General features: G+C 32.3%; 1 protein-coding gene across 1 annotated transcript in view; it reads left to right on the top strand.

Moving 5' to 3' along the window:
- The window catches only part of CNTN5 (contactin 5), a 1,363,322-nt gene that overhangs the window by 789,571 nt on the left and 549,245 nt on the right, over positions 1-24,506 (top strand). Inside the window, exons 5-6 of the mRNA XM_034666129.1 lie at positions 13,832-13,955; positions 14,087-14,262. Of these exons, the coding sequence (XP_034522020.1) occupies positions 13,832-13,955; positions 14,087-14,262 (300 nt within the window). The remainder of the gene's footprint in view (positions 1-13,831; positions 13,956-14,086; positions 14,263-24,506) is intronic.

The raw sequence follows: 24,506 nt of genomic DNA, 5'->3' as shown, positions 1-24,506 counted from the left end.
AGTGATCATGATATGTCAAATTATGTTTATCTTTAGTTTAAAAAAAAAGTACCATTCTGGTGAGTAATATTGCTTATGGGGGAAGACATGCATGTGTAGGGGTGAAGGGTTTATGAGAAATCTCTACCTTCCTCTAAGTTGTGTTGTAAATCTGAATCTGCTCTTTAAAAATAAAGTCTTGTGGTGCCTGGCTGGCTCAGTCAGAGGAGCTGTGACTCTTGATCTTGGGGTCATGAGTTCGAGCCCCATGTTGAGTGTAGAGATTATTAAAAAAGTAAACAAACAAACAAAGTCTTTTTAAGATTCCTATTATATTAACTTTAATGTCACAGTCATTACACAGAGATATGTTGGGATTTGTGTTCTTCAGGCATAATTATTGTATGGAATGGCAACAAAATAGAATGTATTGAGTGGTCAGAACTACAGGATACTCTTATATTTGGTAAATTTGGTACCAACTAGCATTCTACTCCTTTTTTCTTTTTTTTCTTTTTTAAAGATTTTATTTATTTATTCGACAGGATAGAGACAGCCAGTGAGAGAGGGAACATAAGCAGGGACAGTGGGAGAGGAAGAATCAGGCTCATAGCAGAGGAGCCTGATGTGGGGCTCGATCCCATATCGCCGGATTCGCTCCCTGAGCCGAAGGCAGGCGCTTAACCGCTGTGCCACCCAGGCACCCCTACTCCTTTTTTCTTTTGTTCCAAGTATAAATTAACATAGCTCACAATGATAAATAAAATACAACTAGAAAATATGAATTCATGCACATGAAAATGATGAAAACAACAAAAATTGTAACATAAAATGGAGCCAGGCTTAAGACTAATTCAACAAGTCTACTGTAAGTGCCAACATAACTGCTATAAGGTAGTCCCCATTTGGGGTAATTAACAGTCAAGGAAAAATAAACTCTGGCCAGTTACATATTTTCCAGTGTTTCAAAGATTAAAATGAATTAGTCAGTAGAAGCATAGCTATTTCTGACACTAAGATCAGACAAATTTTTTGGAGGATCCTCATTAAGAGTTTATTATTTGGTGTAATGACCAGTGACCTGAACATTATTCTTATTGTGTACATAACAATGAGTTTTATCAGCTTTAAAAAAGGTAGATGAAACCTAATCATCAACCACAAAATGAGAAGTAATTATCTAAAACTGTGCTTCTTAGTTTTTAATATGCATATAATCACTTGGAAACCTTGTTAAAAGAAATATCATTTCAATAGATCAGGAGTAAGGCCAGATAATCTGCATTTATAAAAAGCTCCCAGGTGATGTTGATGCTGCTAGTTGGTGAATCATGCTTTGAGTAGCAAGTCTCCAGGCTGGGACTGGTTTGATATAACTTAAGTCTTTCACTACTCGGTTTAATCCATATTTAGAGTATCAGGAAGAATGGAGAGTCTGAGTATTTCCTAAGTAATCCTCCATAGTTATTGTTTTCTCATCCTAGACTTTGATAGATCTTGGCTAGATGTGACTTTGAGTTTGTTCTCTCAAGACCCTGACATATGGCTTTTGTCAGGTAATTCCCTTTAGCCTTAATAGAGAATAAAGTTGGGTTTGACATGCTCTTGTGAAAAATGAGAAAACTAACAAAACCTGAATAGAAAGTCATTCCACGCCTGCTCAGAGTTAAGCCCAGAAGTGCCCTAAGATAGAGTTAAGATTTTTCTGAAAAGTTTGAAAGTCTACTTTGCAGAGAAATTTGGGAAAGCAATTCTGCTCTTGTATATGAAACCTGGAGAACAATGAAATGCAAAAATATGTCCATTGTATTAAATGTTTAATAACAAAAAATGGAGACAACTCAGATATTTATCAGAAGAAAAATGGATATACAAATTGTAATTTTCCATGTTTTGAAAAATTAAAATGGTTAAAATGAATGAAGTATATATTTAAGAAACAAAATGAATATACCTCAAAAGATAATGTTTAGTGAACAAGGAAAGTTATAGAATACTATATATATATTACATATATATGTAAAAAGATTAAATATCAAAATAAAATATACTATTTATGGATATGGATATGTGATGCAATTTTAAAAACATGAATGTGAGGTATCAAGATGACTATAATGCTTAACTTGTCAGGACAAAGGGAGAATGAAAGCAAAGAAATGGCACCAGGATAAGGAAAGTAGATGACCTCAACTGTGTGATATTTCATTTCTAAAAATAAAAAATCTGAAACTAATATGATGAAGCTTGTACTAGGTAAGATCTAAAATGGTTCACAATGATCCTCACCTCCTACTGTTTACAGTGAAATCCTTTCTCTTCAACTGTTTACCAAAGCTAGTAATCTGCTTCTGGAGAATAGATTATGGCAAAAGTAATGAAATAGGACTTCCAACATTAGGTTATGAAAAACTCTGGCTTCCATCTAATTTCCATTACAAAGAAGAATGAATAATCAAGAGCTGAATAAACAAAGTTCAATGGACTATAGGGATTAGCTTCTTAAAGAAGAATACCAACCTGTTCAGAAGATCCCAAGATAACACAGAGAATTAAAATAGATGAATCTTAGGAAGGTAACCTGAAAATTATGATACTGTGAGAAGAATCCTCTGTAGAAAATGTAGAAGTATGGTGAGGACATCCAGAAAATGAACAAAGGTTATATGTTTATTATCTTATGGTTTCTGTGAGACAGGAACCCAGATGTGGCTTAAATGGATCCTGTGTCTTTCACAAGGTGGGACTGTAGTCTCATCCCAACACTCAAATGGTATGGATCCACTAGTAAGCACACTCATATGTTGTTGGTAGGATTCAGTTCCTGAGAATTGTTGGACTGAGTGCTTTAATTATTCGTGGACTGTTGGTCAAAGGCCATTCTCAGTGATAACTCTCCATAGTGTAGCTCACTACATGGTAACCAACTTCCAATTGCAGAAGCAAGCCAGAACGAGAGAAGGCAAGCAAAAAGACTTCAAAAAGAGTGTAATAGTCAGTCACCAACACTTGATTTGGGTGAGGAAGTGGAGATAATAAATGAATAAAATTTTCTGAGCTAAACTCATGAAGCAAAAAAGAGAAATGGAACAGCACCTGGGAGAATGTTGCTCATTGGAGTCAAGCGAATTCCTCAGAACTATTTTGCTTTCAACTTGATATTATTATTTTAGAAAATGATTATCATCACTTCAAATTTCATGTGCAAATGTTCTATCCATCAAGAGGCATTATCTAATTTAAAAAAAACCTGAGTCGTTAATAATTACTCTAAAGTAGTTGTTTGAATATGAGTGTCATTTAATTGATTTAAAAAATTGACTGAGGTTTAAATCAGAAATTCTCATGGTAATATAGGTTAATTGAAAGCCCTTATGAGTCAGCACCTCAAACACCTGCAGAATATGCACTGTTTCTGAATTTATGATATGGACAAGGATTATTAACTACTGCTAACATGACACCTGTTTCTCTCTTTATAAATGAACAGACAATAAATTGGTCTTTGACTTCATTTCTTTGTGTTGTTGTGGTTTTAGTAGGAGTAAACTTAAGTGTAGAGAGCATTTCATTTTTCTATTTATGAGTCGATGGTTAGTTTAAAATATTTTATCTTTCTTGAACAGAGAGGCAGTCTGGATTAGGAGTAATGTCAACAAGAAACTTTAGATTTACTAGGGAAGTCCACTCCTGAGATTCAGAGACTGAAAAAGTTACATCAGGTGGAAAAATGGTGATTCTTGCAAGCAGTTGAAGTGGATTTTTACATGGATTTTTACTAAGATAAAGCATATAATTTTGGATGTTTTAGATTTCTTCAATGGTATAAACAACCTGTAATTTACATAACACTCTGAGTCTACCCAGCCTTTGGAGTTTCTACCACTAGTGTCTGACATGTGAAAGATTCCTGCAATTTACCAACTTTGTTGCCTCATATCCTCAGTACCTTGGGCTGATTTTTATTGTTGACATGGCTTATTTCCAGATTTGACTTGGCACATGGGCAATGGCATCATAACTCAAAGTAATCTCTGTGTTGACAATTTTCTGTTGTTTCTTCAAAACAACCTTTGCTGATAAATTGTTTTGGAGGACCAGATACAAAATTTAAATGTTCTTTTATAAGAATAAGAATTCCTTCTGGAAGGGGAAAAGTTATTTCAGTTGGATGATACACTCTATAAAATCAGATCACTCTAGTTTCTCTCAGTTTAAAAATAGGCAAATATATCTTAATAAAACCTTGGAATTTTATGACCATTCATTGAAACTTTATGACCTTATTTTTCATTGTATTGTTAATTTTTAGAGCTGTTGTTATTGTTTTACATTATATGCTATTCTCTCCAATAACTATATGTCATTTGAGCAAAGACCATCTTATATACTCTTCTTTATCCAGTCTCAGCACTAAGAGCAGTACCAGCTTACTATGAGCTTAACAAATATTGTTGAATAAAGAGGTAGATGAGGAACTTAAAATCTGAATTTAGGATGAATTTATATACCATGCTATACATTTGCCTGAATATTGTTTATCTAAACTTCATATTCTGGATTACAAATGAGAGGTAGAAAAAGCAATGTCCTCCCTCTGTTGTCATGCTAGCCTAGTGGTTTGGCCTATAATCTTCTGAAGGTTATATGGAGTTGGTACATTTTGATCATTCTCATAAGTGATAGCATTTCTGAATCATCTGAGCTTTCTTTTATAGCTATATTAGAAAATGACAAAAATAATCTATTAGACTCTCAATTTATATTATGTGCACAGCATAATTTCACTTACCCGTGAAACATTCATCACAATCCTTTTTAATAATGTTCTCCAATTCTTAGGAATCCTTGAAAGTTTGTAATGACAGTTTACACTTGTTTAACTTTTATAAAGAAACACTTTTAAGTTGAAAAGAAATTTAAGGTTAAAGGAAGGTTTGGATATTTTCTTTAAGAATTCATTTTAGATGCTCACATGATGTGAAAAGTTTTTCTCACATTGTAACTGTGAATGTGATCATACAATGTAATTTATAATAAAACAATTCAAAACTTCTAGAAATTATTATATAAAATATATTAATGATCATTTAAAGTGCATTTTTTGTAACTGTGCTTGACATGCAGGCTGTTATTTCCTCTAGATTATATTACTGTTACACTTAGATCACATTACATGAATAAACTAGACAAGGACATAAATTAGAGCTAACTAGCAGGTAGAGAGGGTTGGGGTCTGGCATTGAACCTAATCTTTGAGAAAAAGGACACAGAAGCAATTGTTTAAAAGAGAATTTCAATCTAAAGGATAAGTTTAGGATCTAGGGAGACATTGTAATGTCTGGTCATGATCCAGGAAACAACTGGAAATATAAGGATCCAACACCAAGAAGCAAGGCTTCCCTGGGGAAACTAGCTGTAGGAGTTTCAGATTAGGTGATACTAGAACATCTTGGCAGGAAGAAGTTAGAATCTGGGTGGCCTATTGATAAGTGACAGAGGAGTTAGGACCAGATACCAGCTTGATCCTAGCACAGAACTCTACAAAGGAAACTACTGTCTCCATAAACAAAATAACATGCCAATGCTTCAAGAAACTCCATGGGGAGAAAGGCAAATGGGCAATAAAGACGTTGTTTTGCAGTAAAGCTTTATCTTCCTATTCAGATATCTTTCATGGAAGACTACTCCCAACACTATGTTAACTTTAGGCAACCACTGTTTCTTCTTTATTTTTTCTGGTCTAATGATTCTAAGAAGAGGTGGGAAGAAGTGAGGTGGTTCTGGTTGTCTCAATAATTCAATGTTATCACTTTGCTTTAGATAATGGAGCCCAGGAATGCTAAGTAACCTATAATTAAAATGCACAGGACTCTTAAGTGTCCTTCCAGACATTCACATTAGACATGATTAAAATTCACTTTAGAATTTTCTGTGACAAGACTCCAACTCTATACTATATTACATACAAAATATTTTAAAAATATAATGGGGGCGCCTGGGTGGCACAGCAGTTAAGCGTCTGCCTTTGGCTCAGGGCGTGATCCGGCGTTATGGGATCGAGCCCCACATCAGGCTCCTCTGCTATGAGCCTGCTTCTTCCTCTCCCACTCCCCCTGCTTGTGTTCCCTCTCTCGCTGGCTGTCTCTATCTCTGTCAAATAAATATATAAAATCTTTAAAATAAATAAATAAAATAAAAATATAATGGATATATCAATGCAAAAATCATATAAATTACAGGAAGATTACATTTAATTTTGTTAAGAATTTTACTAGGAGTTGTTTACCATTTAGAAAATCATAAAAATCATACCACCTAATGTTAATGCCAGTCAAATTTGAGTTATCAATACCACACTTGGATCAGTTTGTAATTGTAGTCACTAATTCATGGGGATTTTATGAACAGAAACAAACTTTCGATTACCTCCTTATTTCTTTTATTATTGTTCTTGAGAACTTACATATCAAATTAATACTATTTTATGTTAAATTACTTTTTTGTTTGTCCTCTCATTAATTAAAAAGAAGTATATAGGTAGGTTAGAATATCCATTAATTTAAGAATTATAAAAAGTGAATCATAAAATATTTGTTATTAAAATAATTTGAGAGTTACTTGCCTAGACATGGAGGTATAGCACATTTCCCTCAATTCTATATAATTTTTTTGGACCAGGGTGGATGGCTCAAATTATAATTTAAACATCTCCAATTTGTACCATGCTATAATGACCAAACAATTTGGATAATCCCACAGCATATCTCATCTTCCTGACATAAAACTAAGAGAAAGCTATCTAGAGAAATTCAAGAGTTACCTTTCTCACATGTGTACTTTCTACATTTAGCTAACTGTTTGAAGACCTATTGCTTCCATATGTGCTCACTTGAGTCAAGGAAAGGATGCTTTTCAGATATTCAGTCTGGTTTATTAGCCTTCCCTAGACTCTTGATTATATGACTATACAGTGAAAATCAACTATGTGAAAATACAAAATAAGAAACACAGCATTCATAAAACAAAAATGTCTACACACTAACATTAGACCTTCTAGAAGGATTAACAAAATAGCATTTAGAAGTAGAGACATAGGATGAAAATCTATTTTCAGAATTTGGATATATGAAAAAAGACTGGTGCTCAAGGATTAATTAGAAAGCAGTTATAAAAATTGGATCACTATAACTGATAAAGCTCTGTATAAGATTTAGTGACTGAATAACTCCTGTCCTAGGTACTAGGCCTGGGAATATACTTTAAATAGGTATTAATCAAGAGGCCTGAACTAGGGAAAAGGGATATAAGTAGGGCTCTATAGTCTCCTGATATCAAACTGTAGCCTCTTTAAAATCTTGAAAATTATTTTTAGTTTTAAATGTAATGTTAATCAAGGTAAATTCTGACTGTTATAATAATTTCTTAACATAATTCATATTTAACATAATTCATATTTCTTTCTCATTCACATCATATTCCACTCGGTTGTTCATTGACTTACTTTCCATGTGGAGAGTTTGGGTACCAGATTTTCTTCATCCAATATCTTTGATATCTGTTAGGGCCTCACTGGCATCTACTGCTCCTTTACTTCAGCTAGTTGACAGAGGAAAATGGAAAAAGGTGCATGACTTTTTATGACTACTCCTGGATTCCGCATACATCATTTTAGTCCAGAGGCAAATCACATGGCCCCAATACAATCATAAGAAAGACTAAGAACGTTTCCAGGGTTCCTAGGAAAAGGAAATGGGATCAGTGAGCATTTAGCCAGTCCCTGTCACATACAGATAGACAAAACCTTATCAAATATCTCTTTGCACTAATAGTGGCAAAAAAGTTTCACTGAAGATGAAGTATGAGAAAGCTCTTAAGACATAAAACATAAGAAGGTTCTTAAGGTATACTTCTTCATTTATTAATTGATTACGACTAAAATAGTTCAAAGCCAGTTCTATTGTTATTTAAAAAAAAAAACTTTGTTTCGGGGCGCCTGGGTGGCAGAGCGGTTAAGCATCTGCCTTCGGCTCAGGGCGTGAACCCGGCATTATGGGATCGAGCCCCACATCAGGCTCCTGCTATGAGCCTGCTTCTTCCTCTCCCACTGTCCCTGCTTGTGTTCCCTCTCTCGCTGGCTGTCTCTATCTCTGTCGAATGAATAAATAAAATCTTAAAAAAAAAAACAAAACAAAACAAAAAACTTTGTTTTAATAAATTAAAGTTGAAAATTAAAAAGCAATCATTTCAGTTAAATTAATTTCTTATTCTCCATACTATTATATCAGCAGAACGTAGGTATTCTTAAAGGAGCCTTCATATTCTAATTTTAATGGAAGTTTCTGTAAACTAAGAAAGTTATTATTGATGTGTTAATCAATTCAAGTATAGGAAAATCTTGAGTAAAGTATATGTATTCTAGAGCAAAATTCAATAAAATGCTGTCTTCATCTAGGACACAAACTTACTTTTTATTTCAATATGACCTTTATTTTAAGATAATTCCAACAATAAAGCAATTTGTAAAGACTTCGTGCATTACTGGAAGTGATCATGGTAAGAATGGATAAATATCCCAGAGATTTTTAGAAAGAATGCTCAAAGTGAATGGAAATTTATTCTGATTCTAAAAGTATGACCCAGGATAACATTACAATGAAACTTAAATTAAGCATTTTTTAAAATTTTTCCAAGAATCATTATTTGTAAATGATACCTTTATCCTGTAATTTTCCTGGGAAGTTCATAGTTCTCATAGTTACTGTTTTTCTTAAATGCATTTTCTCATAAGTAATAGAGGAAGATAAAAAATAGTATATTAATCATCTATTCCTGTATAAAATATATCTCAAAACTTAGCAACTTAAAACAGCTTTTCATTTTCTTACAGAAACTGGTTGGTCTGGAATCTGGGAATGGCTTAGCTGGGTACTTCCAGCACAAGGTCTCTCATGAGGTTTCAATCAAGCTGTTATTGAAGCTGCATTCTCATCTAAAATCTTGACTGAGGGAATGTACACTTAAAAATTCACCCATAGGATTGTTCGTAGGCCTCAGTTTCATGTTGGCGGTAGTCAAACAAGAGATTTCAGTTCCTCAAATGTGAGCCCCACCGGAACCTGAGAAAGTACCTTCAAGGGTAACTGTCTTCCCCCTAAGGGAATGACTAACAATAACAGTGCTAAGAATAGTTTAAAGAACAAATATGTGAAATCAAACTAAATATGATGACAGATTATGTTAAGAAGGAACTTTTAGAGCTCAGGGAACAAACAGAGGGTAAGATAAAACCATTAAGGAATTGAAAACTTCATTTGTGGTAATATAGAGGCAACTGAAAAGATAAGAATGTAGCTATCATATTCTAAAAAGTCAAACAAATGAGAAAAAAATAAAGATACAAAAGTTGTTACAGAGATGATAGAGAAGACTTTTACAAAAAATCAAAGATATGCCTAATTGGTATGAAGAGAATTGAGCAAATAAGGAAGATGTCTTCTTAAAAAAGAAAGTCTGGGGGTACCTGGGTGGTTCAGTTAAGCATCTAACTCTTGATTTGGGCTCAGGTCATGATCTCAAGGTTGTGAGATCAAACCCCGTGACAAGCTCTACACTAAGCCAGAAGTCTGCTTCAGATTCTCTCTCTCCCTCTCCTTCTGCCCTTCTCTCCACTCTCTGTCTAAGATAAATAAATAAATAAATAAATAAATAAATAAATAAATAAATAAAAAGAAAAAAGAAGAACCTTGAACCTACCAGTTATACAAAACGATTAACACCAAGATATATCCAGAAAAGTCTTGAAATTCAGAATGAGGAAAGAGCCTTACAGACATCCAGGTATAAAATCCAGTCATTTAAGAGTGAGGGAAGGCAGGCTGGACTCAGACTTACACATGGTAATGTTAAATGTGATCAGAGAATGGAAAAATATCTACAGACTTTAATAAAATTGATATGATCACCTAATTTGATACCCAGCCAAGTTGTCTTTCAATTGTAAAGACAACAAACAGATATTCTGAACCGTGAAGCAAAACAGAAAATTTATGGAATAAACTTAGAGGAAGTGAGAGAAGGTATGTTAATTTCATCTGTCTTTGTAGGAGATAATCAACAAGTCACTTTTAAATTGAAACAATTCTGAGAAAGGACTTTCTGGAGATAAGAATCTGATATTTCACAGACAATAACCACTAGCATTATAGGTTTAGCCAACAACAGATAGTTGTAGTCTTTTCATTAAAAAGGCTGATTTCAAGAAAAAAAACACTCAAAAACATTACTCCTATGAGAAATTAACATTGTGTGTGATGGCATCTACCTGTTACACAGATATCTCAAAGATTTCTACTTTGTTAAATAAAGATTTTGATTTACTAGTTATCAGGATCTTTGTGATGATTATCATGTATGTTTTGAAGTCCATCTCCACAAGTTACAGATTCCATCAAATTAAAAATTGTAAAACATAAGGACATTGCTTGATGTAATTCATCTTCACCAATAGATACAGTGTACGACTGCAGGAGAGTGAATCAATCTGTCTGAGTTTACCTATAATAATACATTCTTGGTACAGAACCTTAAAAATGAATCTCTTTAGAGATAGAATCATCATTGATTACCCTTTGCTGGGGACTGGGAAGCTCTAAATAGACTCATGTTCTTCAACCCTATACAGTGAAATTTATTTCTAAGAGAAAAATGAGAGAGAGGGAGAGAGGGAGGACAATTGCTTGCTAAAATGTTTTTCGGAAGTAACAATTGAACAACAAAGGGATATCTAACGAGGATGCATAGTCACCACAGAATATATGTTGTTCGGGCCAGTCTTTTATTTTTTCAGTGGGTAATTTAGCAAATCTTAGCACTTAGCTTTTCCCCAGCCTGACAATCTTTATTTCTCTTGTCCTGGTCTGACAATTTTCAGAACAAAAGATTTAGAACCACAGTTCCTCAGTTAGAATCAATCGTTTACTACTTCACTAATTTTGCAGAAGTCTCTTCTCAGAACCTCACAGTTTTCATCTTTGAATAGAATAATTACATGTTCAGCTCAGAGATTTAAATAATAATAATAATAATATATTAAAGTGCTTTATAAATGTTATAACAAATTATAATAGTAATAGTATTGGCAGTGGTAATCATATTCTAGATTCCAACAGCCCTGAATTTGTATCCCACGTTTGCCATGTATTTACTATATACATTTATTTCATTAATTTCAGCCTCAGTTTTGTCATCTATACAATGGGGGGATTAATTCTAGTCACATGGATGTTGTGAGTGTTACATGATATACTGCATATAAATAATTCAATATAATATTTATAATGTAGTAATTATACCACAAGTAAATGTTAGCTGTTGTTGCTGTTGTTTTTATTATTAATTATAATTTATAGAGTACTTGTGATATACCAAGTATACTAAGTATATTTATAAATGTTGATGTCAATCAATCCTCATAATAATATGGGCAGAAGACATTATCATCCATAATTAATAAATGGAGTACAAAAGATAAAAGTAAAAAAAAAGGTAAAAAAAATAAAAAAGCTAGAAAATGATGGTACTAGAACTTGAACTCAAGTATGTCTGATTCTAAAGCTCAAGAGTTTTGAAATATATAAAAATATAAAATATATGTATTAAATGTTAATTTTATGCATTATCAATATTTATAATATTGATTTAAATGATCATATTTATAATGTATAAAGACTAGAAGAGATGTATTTTCATGACTCCATCATGCAGTTTAACTGTAACTGAGAGTTTGAGGAGGTTTCATGTGCTTTTCCAAATTTTTATAAATACATTATGATGCAACAAAAAATAGAACATTTTGACAATAATTTTCTCCAGTTGTTTTTATTTATTGCTTGTTTTTCTTTTTTTGAGTAAAAGTTTTACATGATAGCAATGACATTTGGTATAGAGAAACACATTTCAGTTATTTTCATGTAATATTTTATTATTTGGTGCTTTAAAAAAAGAACTTTAGCTAAATTTTCTAGGACTCAAACAAAATACTTGTCAGTGTCTGCTTATTGTGAGTGCTCAGTTTTATTGGATGAATATGTAGCATGCCATCAACACTTTTGTTTTTCTTTGCCCCCAAAAAAGAATATATATCTAAAGAAAACATACAAATGTACTCTAAACCCATTATTTTAAATATGGAGGTGTATATCTTTTTCAGCAATAATTTCTTAAAGCTTGAATTTTCTGGGACATTTATTCTTGTATTTTTTTCCTGATATTTTCTTGTAGTTATCTACAATGAATGAGAACCTCCAACTGTTTAGTAGAGGCATTAGAAATACATATTTCCTAAAATCTTCACTCTTCATTTTTCTAAGGCAGTGGTTTTAAATGAGGATGATTTCAACCCAGAGAGCACTTAAGAATCTCTGGAGACATTTTTGATTATACACTTTGGGAAGGTGTGCTGCTGGCATCTGGTAGGTAGGGGCCACAGATGATTATAAACATTTTACAATTCACAGGGCAATCCTCACCACAAAGAGTATCCCAAAATGCATTTGTGCCAAGGCTGAGAATCTTGATCTACAGTTACTATAAAATCAAATTCTTGATCAATGAAAGTGAAGGAAAAAAATTTACTTTGTTCTAAATTCACAATTCAAGATGCTAAGGATCCTAGATATGCATGTAACTCTGTGAATTTTTGCACTACTACAAGCTAAGACTAATACTCCCCACAGCACATTTACTGATCATTTCTCCAGCAGAATTATCCTAAAACTTCAGCAGAATTATCCTAAAGCTCTTCAAGCCCAAGCTGTCATCTGAGGCCCAATTTTATTTCTACTTTTCTATGACATTTTCCTTAGTTTAAAATGACCTTTATCATAGGATTTCTCTATTAACTAATTAAATGAGATAAAATCTAATATCTGATATATAGTAGGTACTTAATAAGCTTAGGTGTTCTTCCCTCTTGCCTCTTTCTCTTCTGATCTCCTTATTTGCATTGTTTATCTGCTGATGAACACTTAATTGTATGCAGTTTTGGTATTTTTATTCAGTTATTTGACTTTTTTTGAGGACATGTCTCATTTATTCTATAAGAACATATTTATTTGCATTACATAATTTACCCTTTACACTCTAGCATTTTTAAGACTAAATAGTGCTTGATTAAATGATTGAAGAAATTGATGGACAGAGAATACACACATACCAATGTTTTCATATCTGTAGTTTTCATGTAGAACACAATATTAATTAATGACTTTTATTTATTATATATTATTTTTAACATTCTAAGAGTTTTACAAACATTTAGGGTTTTTTAAAAAGATTTTATTTATTTATTTGACAGAGACAGAGAGAGAGCGCAAGCAGAGGGAGTGGCAGGCAGAGGGAGAGGGAGACCACCAAGCAGAGAGCCCAATGCGGAGCTCGATCCCAGGACCCGGGATCATGACCTAAGCCAAAGGCAGATGCTTAACTGACTGAGACACCCAGGCGCCCCAAACTTTTAGGTTTTTTAAAATGTTTTTGTTTAGCGTTATTTTCTTTAGCTCTGTTCTAGATGAATACAAAGATATGTACTTAAAAATGTACACCAACAATGTTTGAGATATTTGTTTTTTATCATATATAACATATTTTTAAAAGAAATATTAGTCAATTAAAAAATTCTAGATATGTCTCTAATTTACTAAAATAATGTGATTTGCTATTTGTGACTTTCTTTTGGTAATATGCCTGTTGAGCTCAAGGAAAAAGGACAAATTTTAAATATGAAGATAATGGAGAAAAAAATCTCGATAATTTTAGAAATTTTAAAGTATGTCCTTCTTGGTCCTTACAGAAAGTGTGGACTATGGGCCAGTGTTTGTACAAGAACCAGATGATATAATTTTCCCAACTGATTCTGATGAAAAGAAGGTAGCATTGAATTGTGAAGCTCGTGGCAGCCCAGTTCCCAATTACAGGTAAAAGTTCACCATTAATCATTTTTCTCATGTCTTAAAAATTCCCTTCAATGAGATTCTGACATTCCCAGGGAATATTATTAATATATCAGGTAATTTTTTTACATATTTATCTTCTGATTTTTCCTAAGATGGCTTCGAAATGGAACAGAAATAGAATTGGAAAGTGATTACCGCTACAGTTTGGTAGATGGGACCTTCATTATAAGCAATCCAAGTGAAGCAAAGGATTTTGGTCATTATCAGTGTTTAGCAGCCAACACTTTCGGAAGCATTCTTAGTAGAGAAGCCATACTTCAATTTGCCTGTGAGTAAAGTGTATGTTTTCTTCATGTATCTGTATATAGTATGTATACGTGCAATTTTACACTTTGGTTAGACAAAAGCTTAATTAAGACCTCAAATTTTAAAATAGCGGTAAAATCCTGATAAAGATAAGAACTATGAAACAATGTGTTTCTTTCTAAGGTATTTTGAAACTTCCTGAAATGTTTGCCCTCTTCAAATAAACCCAACACACCAGTCTGGGAGGTTAAAAATGCTATTTATGAATTCTTTTCCTCCACATTTTAAAATATCTAATTATCTGCTTTTATTTTTCTACTGTTTATTATAGTCACTATTTGCTATAGATTCTTTTGGACATAAGATCATATATTCTAAAAATTCTGCTTAGTCAGGAAACCAAAGAAACGCCTCTGAAATGCTAATGTTTCAGATTCCAACTATAATTTCTCACTCAGATGCCTCAATTTTTTAATTAGAAAAAAGATACATACATATAGGGGTGCCTGGGTTCCACAGCGGTTAAGCGTCTGCCTTCGGCTCAGGGCGTGATCCTGGCGCTATGGGATTGAGCCCCACATCAGGCTCTTCCGCTGTGAGCCTGCTTCTTCCTCTCCCACTCCCCCTGCTTGTGTTCCCTCTCTCGCTGGCTGTCTCTATCTCTGTCGAATAAATAAATAAAATCTTTAAAAAAAAAGAGCCAAAAAAATTATTGATTAAAAAAAGATACATACATATAGTCATACATATATATTAGAATATATACATTTTTAAAATAGGTCATTTATCTAATTAACTATTCATAGAGTTCTTAAAACTTGTGAAATTATTTAACTTATGATTAAACTTACATCAAATAGATAGGCTACTGAGTAAAAAACAAACATACAAAAAAAGAAACAGTATCATTTCTTAGTAAATGATCCTACTTGAATTTAAATTCTGGAGTATTATAATATCTAAAAAAATAGGAGGGTAGGAATCTTTGTGTTAATAATTTATATGTAACTTATTTTGGCTATATGATTTATCACAAAATGATTTTTAATTTAAAATTACACCCTGAAGAATGGAATAATTGAATTTTCTCTATGTAATTTTCATCACATATTATTTCTAATTAACTAGGAATCCAGACATCCTATTGTAGAGTGTGAAGGAGAAAGGAAAGAATAAAGGAATGATAATGGATTTAGTTTGGAAAACATTGAGCTAGATCCCAGAAAAATCTAAATATTACCTTTTAAAATAAATTTGGCTAAGGAGTTCAGACAGGACTTGACATACACCAAAGATACCAAGATAGTAGCCTAAATATACTCCTTTTATTTTAGAAAATATTATGTGGTGTAACACAGAACCTAATACTTTTCAGCATGCACATAAAAAGAGTAAACTAATAAACAAATAGCCCTCCTAATTGCTCTTCTGTAAATAGAGTAGTCTTTTCAAGACAGATACAGCAAATCCAGAGAACATGTTGCATGAATACTAAGTGGCTTATACCTTTCTCTTTGTTCTATACTATCTGACACAAGTATACCAATTCATAATAGCTTATATATCAATTGTTCTCCCCAAATCACCAGTGGAGGCAAAATATGCAAAGTTTTCTGTATGCTTCAGAGCAGAAATCTAGTGCCTAGAAGATCCAATGTGTCTGTATAACTGTGCCATCCTAGAATTTCTGTAAAGACCATTCACAACTATCAGATACTCACCCCCACCTGCAGTGAGCACATTGGCACCAGCATTTACAGTTCAATGACTAGGGAAGAAAAGCCCTATCTATCCTACTTATTCTGTATCAAGCTGTCCTGAACCTAGTCTAGAGCAATACTTGCTTTATTTTTAACTTAACATAAGGGTTAATATATATCTGCATTCACTGTTAGCATCTTATGATCCCGCCTTTCCACATCCCCACCCCATCTGACTCAACTGTGTTCTGAAGGCCATATATATACATAAGAGCCCATAATGTGCCTGGTTGAAGTAGTCACTTACATAAGGAAGGCCGCTTCTGCTTCAAAATTACTCCCTCACCTAGATGCCATTATGTCCATTTGATAAAATAAAAAAAAAAAATTAGGTCCTTTATGTTTACTTTTATCTTTTTTCCAGAAGATCTTTGGTTGGGGGGAGGATGCAAATATAGGTGGTAGAAAGGAGAATGAAGACTCCACCAACTTGCTTTCTAGTGTACTTGGATATGAGCCTGGGTGCTATGGGATTCTAGGAGTCAAGGTACTTTTGTGATTGGAGGAAAATTGAAGTAGGAACTTGGAAAAAAAAAAAGGAGCTTCTGAAAGGAAGTGAAAGGATACAAAGGTAAGGTAAGATTAAAAACTTGGTGGCAACTTTCCTTTGCATCATGTTTTTCTATGTCTAGCCTCGTAGCTAGATAGATAACGTACTCACTACTTACTGTTGATAGAATATTTAATGTTTAAAGGCTTTTTGCAGGTAGAGGAATGTTCATCACTCTTCACATATTTTAAAGCTGAAATCATTAATCTTTTATATCTATCAACTACTATTTATGTAAAAATTTAAAAGTACAACTAGTGTTTTAAAACTAATTTTTTAAGCCATGGGAAGAAAAGTAATATATTTAGTTAATTTAGATAATTATCAAAACCTATTTAATCAAATTAAATTCTCAAATCTAATACATGAGTCTATTAAACATTTTAAATGTCATAAAATTAGGCAAAAGTTACAAATTAATTTTAAATTAATGTTCAAACTAATTTTTTAAGCCTTGGGAAAAAATAAAACAGATATTTAGCAAATTTAGATAATTTTCAAAATCTATTTAATCAAATTAAATACTCAAATCTAATACATGATTCTGTTAAACATTTTAAATGTCATCAAATTAGGCAAAAGTTACAAATTATAAAATTGATTACAAAACTTTTCATTAGTACTTGTAAGTAAACTGTATTATGCTTATTCTTGAGGTATATGTTTATGCTTTACTCAGTTTATAATATTTTTATTATATAAATATTTTTACCTTTTATACATCAGTTTCATCATATATAACACAAAAATTCATCAGATATGTTTTCTACATTTTAGTGCTATTGTGATCTTCTAAAATGCTCCTTTCTAAGGAGCATTATATTACCTAATCTGGAGTTCATATCTGAGTTAGAAGTCAATTCAATTTTTGTTACTTCTTTCAAATGTGAGACCTATTTAATAGATGTGACTTCTTTCATAATTTGAACATTATTTTTGTTATATCAATAGCACTTTAAATCTATAGCTTTCACATGGGTTTTACCTCTTGGAATATGACATATTTGCTTAAAACGATGTGATTCTAAGACATATTGGACAGTGTTAAGTAAATACCAGGTGAGTATCCCCTAATTATATTCATAAAAAAATTACTAATCTATATTTTATAAATAAATACATATTTAATTGTAGGCTTGAGATATCCATATAGTAATAATCCTATTACCAATAAAGAAAAAATTTAAACGTAGCCTATTAGAGTCACTTCCCTTTTTGCTTGGAAATTATATATAGTATACACACATGCATCATATTAAACTTTCTGATTCTGATTCTGTCTTATTAGAATCATATGAGATTTTCAGATTATATATACACACACACACACTGTCACAATTTGGCTATTGGGATTTAATGTTAGCTTCTTTGTCCTCTTATTAACCAGAACTATATAAATATATTTTCAAAGATGTATTCATTCATTTTAGAGAGATACAGAGCGTGAGCAGGTAGAGGGGCAGAGGAAGAGAGAGAGAGAGAGAAAGAATTCTCAGGCAGACTCCCCACTGAGCACGGAGCCTAATGGAAGGGCTTGATCCTAGGACCTTGAGATCATGACCCACGCCAAAATCAAGAGTTGGACGTTCAACTGTCTAAGCCACAAAGCACCCCTAAACAGAAATATATTTTAAAATATTTTAACTTTCCACTAATATTTTGATCCCCTGCCCACATCCCAAGTCAATCATTAGTTCAGCTACTTTTCATTGACCTAAATGCATGGGAGACTAAAATCTAGACGCTAGAGGTGCATATAAGGCTGTTCCAAATAAATTATGATAGTGAGTAGGAAGACATTATTACTAAACCAGTTTAGTAAAAAAGACTTTTAAAAAAACATCCTTTTTTTTAGGACCTCAAGTAGCTTATATTCATTGAATGCTGTGACAGACAGTGCTCCAAGTGTTTTAAAATATATTAACTCATTTTATTCTCATAACCAACATATGAGTTGTTATATTATAAAACATAAATCCAGAGGTGCCTGAGTGGCTCAGTCAGTTAAGCACCTGCCTTCAGCTCAGGTCGTGATCTCAGGGTCCTGGGATCAAGCTCCATGTCAGGCTACCTGCTCAACTGGGAGTCTGCTTCTTCTCCCTCTTCTCCTTCCCCCTCTCCTGCTCTCTCTCTCTCAAATAAATAAATTTAAACAAACAAACAAACAAAAAAACATAAATCCGGAGGACCCCAGGTGGCTCAATTGGTTAAGCATCTGACTCTTGATTTCAGCTCAGGTCATGATCTCAGGATCCTGGGATGAAACTCTGCATCAGGCTCCCAGCTCAATGGGGAGTCTCCTTGACTCTTTCTCCTTCTGCCCCTCCCCCTGCTTGTACTCTCTCTCTCTTAAATAAATAAATAAATAAATACATCTTTAAAAATAAATAAATAATATATAAATCCATTTTATGGATGATCTCTTAACTCCAATAGTACTCAATTTCTATTCTAATATAAATATGTATTATATTCACTCTTATGTACTCTATTTGACTTACCATTTCTCTCTCAAACTCTAATTATATTGTAATTTCTCAAAGGTCTTTATATGTTTGCTTCATCAACCTCCATTTTATAATTACTTTATTAATACCTGTATGGTATAGTGAAAATACATATTACAACAAAAATATGTATGTAATCATTCTGCATTTCTTCTCATTGTTCAAATGTAGCTAATGAGCCACTTATTTAATTTTTCTTATGGAAGTTTAAGAATTACCAGGTCTTTTTCTAGAACTGAAATTTTGGGATGTATACTAGTTGTTGTATGTAATTATTTTTTCTCATTTTCATATTTTTTCCTTTAATAAACTTTTTTCCTCATAATTAGATTTATGTATTGGATAATCTATGGTTAGAATCTGGGAAGCTATATTTTCTATATGAACTTTAGACAGGACAAAGATAACTGTGGCTATTATCAGTAGCTGACAATATCATCATAGATCCTGGCTTTTGAAGGGAATGGTGAAAAGGAAGTGGGTATTGGCAACTTTACCTGGTAATGTAGCAATGTGTGGAAGAATTAAATGTAAAATAAACTTGGTTTCTTTTAATTTTTTTTCCTCTTCACTTGTCCCCAATATATTAAAAAATATGAAATAGCAAATGTATATTTATATAGTATTTTTTCTTTTACTAATATATTTTATCTCGATCTCATTTCAAAGTATTTATTTGACTTACTATAGAAAATTATGTACCATAAAAGGTAAATATGTAAATAAATAAATATAGCACAAGGTAAAAATATATTTCATAATAAGAGGTCAAGATAGTGTAGGCCAAAATGCATCATAATTATTGTGCTCAAGACATAAATATTTCCTTGGGACTACCAGCAGTCAGGGAAAAAGGAAAAATACAGACATTTTAAGGACTCTAATTTCCCCTCAGTTCCTTAAAAGAAGAAACTCTTTTCTTGATATTTAATTCTCATTGAAATTTCTCATTTGAGGTTTTATAGAGAGATCTTAACAATATTCCTACATCAGCTCAATAGAAAGTTTAATTAGCTTGACATAAAACCAAACCAATTATTTAAGTGTAACTAGAATTTAATCATGAAGCTATTTACTTCATCATTTATAATTTTTTTTTAAATTTTGATTTGAGCAGCTAATGGATTTGAGAAGCTGCTTCAGTCTTGCTCATTTCCTTTTTAACCTATGCCTTACATGTCTAAATGTCTAACATGAGGATCTTTTATTTTAAGTTCTCCCTAAATGAATATTTATAAATGTGGCTCAGCATAGTTAATGTTAATAATATATTTTAGCATTAATAAATATATACCTCATAAGGGTATAGTAAAAATTAATGATGTAGAGAAGTCATGTCTTTGAATTGTTTTTTAACTTCAGAAAGAAGGTAATAAACACAAAGTTGGGTAACTATTGCTAGTACTGATTGTTACTGGTTCTCAATAATGCTGATAACGATTATTTTCAACAGAGTATACTTATTCTTGAAGTTTATGTTCATCGTGAGGATAATTTCCTCACCTAGTGTAGTGATTCCTCTTCAGTGATAAGCAAGAATATGCCATATAAAACTTTGTCACTCTATTAGCTTATTACCATACTGATGAGAATTTGGAATTGATAATGTGACACTACACACTTCTCAAACATCCTTCAGATATCCAAAGCTCATAGCAATCTCTCCAAAATTTGGATTCTTAGAAATAATTTATACTAGTAAGTCAAATATAAAATTAATCAATAATAAATAGTAAGTCAAACATAAAATGAATCAAAAGTAAAACTCCTCATGCTGTCTCTTGTTTCAAAATATCTTTATATGCCATCCCTGGTAAATTGATAGTTCATTTCTAAATGAGAACATATTGCTTTTCAGGGCATTTAGATGATTTAGATGCAGAATATTACATTAGTTTTCCTTGAAGCAGTTGATTAAAATAACCTCCTTAACTCTTTGAGAGATTATATGATTTTTATAGACTTTGTATTTAAGCCCTTTAATTTAACCTTTCATTTTTATATAAAACTAAAAAATTACTTCTCTTGCTTTCCCAAAACTTCTTCACTTAAAGTAAAATTGACCTAAGACTTTAAAACCACATTTAACTAGCATTTGATACCTAATGAAATTATTTGAATAATTGCTAACTCCGCAGTATATCCAAAGCTTTATTTCATTAGTCTATGAGATTTTGTCCATAATAACTTCATTAAATCATTTGAATATCAACCTGAATGAATCACATTGTCATGGATAATTTTATTAGTTGTAAAATTATCTAATTTATTACAAAATAAGTTGATATTACTTTGTAATTTTGTTTTCTATAAACAAAACAACTATGTTTTTCTTTTATAAAATCGTTACTCAGAGAATATGGTTTAAATCTTATCTTAAAAAGACAAGTCTTTTGATCATAATATATATAATAATTGTGAGTTTATGACTCCTTGACAAGCTACAGTATGGATTCTTTGAGATCACAGAAAATAAATTTAATTAAAAATACATGTTTATGCTTTAAAGTTATAACAAATGAATCAAAGATGAAATCTGGGGCATATTGTCCTCAAGTCCTTAATTCTATGACATAATACTTTTGTATTTTATTTATTAAAAATTCATCCAAACACATCTTTTCATTATTAATAGAAATCATGAATAACTTTGTCCATATGTGACAGATGCTCTACATCAAAATGGACCATTTGCCTGGCTCGAACTTTGATCTCACTGCTCTTCCTCTTGTTTTTAAAAATGCAGAAAGGCAAGTGTCCACTCATATTATGTAAAGCAACCCACAAAGACCCAGATCAAGAATGTACAAATCCTCTGGCCCTTACTGTTCAAGCTTGTTTACCTAATCCATTGTTTTCTAATCCCTAGCAGAGTGTCTTTAGAGATTCTTTACTCACACAAAACATTCCAAGTCATAAATAAGCAAAAGGGCAGATACTGAATATGTTTAATTTCTAAAATTATTTTATTACACAAAAACTCTTTCAGGGACAAGTTAGCATGGAACATGCATTACCTAGCCTGGAGACTTTCTTCTTTGAGTGCTAAATATTGCTACTTTTCATATGGATGGATGGATGGATGGATGGTTGGACGGACGGATGGATGGGTGGACAAATAGATATGGATGTATAGATATGTATATGTATATGTGTATAGGTATAGATATGTATATGTGTGTACATATACACATAAATTTAACAATAACAAGAGTAAGCAAATAGTTACCAAGTACTTAAAAGCCAAAAAACTGTTAGGTATATTTAATGCATCATTACCCTCTTTAGCCTTCACATCAATCTTATTAAAGGAAGTTGCAATATTGATTTAATTTACAAATGAAAAAAGAAGAGTAGTCAAGTTCAGGAGCATCAAGTTATTTTCCCAAAGTCACATGGCTAGTAAATAATAAAACAGCATTCCAACTCAAATTTAACTTCAAACTTTAGGCTTAAAATCTGCCTTTTTCTATCCTATACCATGCTTAATCATGCATTGCATTTTTTTTGTTTAACATCTGTAGTTATTTTATTCATAGAACATTTATATGCATGTATCCTCTCTCGGGCATTGTTCTATATGTATAGGGAGCCTATAATGAGCAATGCATATTCTCATAGAATGCTAGCAAAATCAGTACAAATCTCTCTATTCCATATGTATTTCCTGAGTTCATACACTCATTATCTCTCCCTGAACTAGCAGAAAAATTGCCTGCGTACATATATTTTCTTCTCCTTAACATCTCTCTTCATCTTACCCCAACCCCAATAAAATCTCTCTGTACTGTTTTTCCTAAAATGATATATGTAAAATACAATTCTGACTATGTTGTCCCTGCATACATTTCTGATGCTTTACCATAATTGCAGAGAAATTTGTAATTCACTCTATACACTTATAGAGTAGGTAGAGATAATCAGAGTGCTGCTCTATGAAAATGTATCCAAGAAAACTCTATGATGAAAGTCAAGTTATGAGGTCATGTCAGTAATCTATGTAAAAAGGACTTGAAATCCTGATGCACTGTATATAATAGAATAGATGTCTGTGGGAGACGCTAAAATAAATGGGAATTTGCAAATGATTGAATGAATGAGGGTAGAAATGTAAAAAATATGGAAAAGTTAGAATAATATCAAGATTCTGAGCTTTGATTAATTCAACTGAACAATCCATAATACTGTAACATAATAAAGTAACAAAGAGAAGAGGAGGTAATTTTATTTTGACTTTCAGGAGAAAATACACAATATTTTAAAATATTGGTTGGTGCTCAGGAAAGGCAGTTCCCAAAGGTGAGAACTGGCCACAAAACACAAGAACATACTCAATGAAATCATAAGGATGTTTCATCAAGAGAAATTGTACTAGAAAAGAAAGAAAGTTGTAAGGACCTAACCTTCTGGAATATACACATTTCTCTGGTAGAAAGATAGTGAAGGGTAGAAAAAAAGGAGTTAATGAAGAAGACAAGAATGGAATCAGCCAAGAGGTGCAGAAGAAAGCCAATAAAATAGTGAAGTACAATGACATTTATTTTTATTTTTTAAATGACATTCAGTTTAAAGGTGGCAGCTGTCACCCTTGTCAAATGCTATAAGTAACACTCAAAAGTTTTTTGGATTCTGAGACCTTTAAAAACGAATTTTAGTAATGATAGAGACAGATATCAGAATCCAAGGCATTTAAGTTTAAGATATTATAGTGGTATTTGGTGGTAGACAGAAGGGAGTCTGTGTAGAAGATTCTGAAAATACAAAATAGTCTAATTAGTGAAATGAATTTCCCCTTTCCAAGTAAGCTATAGGTATTCCGTAGATTTTAATCTCCTTGCAGGGAAATTGTCTACCATACAAAAGATACTGAGTGCTCAAAGATACTATGTTAATTCAAATAAAATTTAGAGGGGCACCTGGGTGGCTCATTTGGGTGACTCCCTTCAGCTCAGGTCACGATTCAAGGGTCCTGGGATCGAGCCCCACCTCGGGATCCCTGCTCTGAGGGAGCCTGCTTCTCCTTCTCCCTCTGCCTGCCGCTCCCCCTGCTTGTGCTCTCTCTTTCTCTGTCAAATAAATAAAATCTTAAAAAATAAACAAATAAATAAATAAAAATAAAATAAAATTTAGAGTTTAGACTCACAAAAAATTTAGAGTTTAGACTTACAAGCTTAAATCAAGTAAAGGACCTTGAAACCACTCAGGGAGTTATACAATTTCCAGAAATACTTTCTTGATCCTTTCAACCTGAATTTTAATTCCATGTCCTTTAGAATCTTGACTTTTTTTTTCAATAAAATACAATTATTTTCTTAAGAGAAGTAGAAACCACTTTACTCTTGTCATAATTTCGTGACGCCTAGTGGAAGAATCACATGATGATTAGGTTTAGCTGAAGTTTTTCTCACTCCAAAGAATGAAAAGGAGAGGAACTAAAAGGATAACCCCT

Source organism: Ailuropoda melanoleuca, chromosome 8 (assembly GCF_002007445.2).
Source record: "Ailuropoda melanoleuca isolate Jingjing chromosome 8, ASM200744v2, whole genome shotgun sequence".
Classification (NCBI taxonomy): Eukaryota; Metazoa; Chordata; class Mammalia; order Carnivora; family Ursidae; genus Ailuropoda; species Ailuropoda melanoleuca.
Note: the sequence above shows the minus strand (reverse complement) of the source record. Positions and strands in the feature narration are given on the sequence as shown.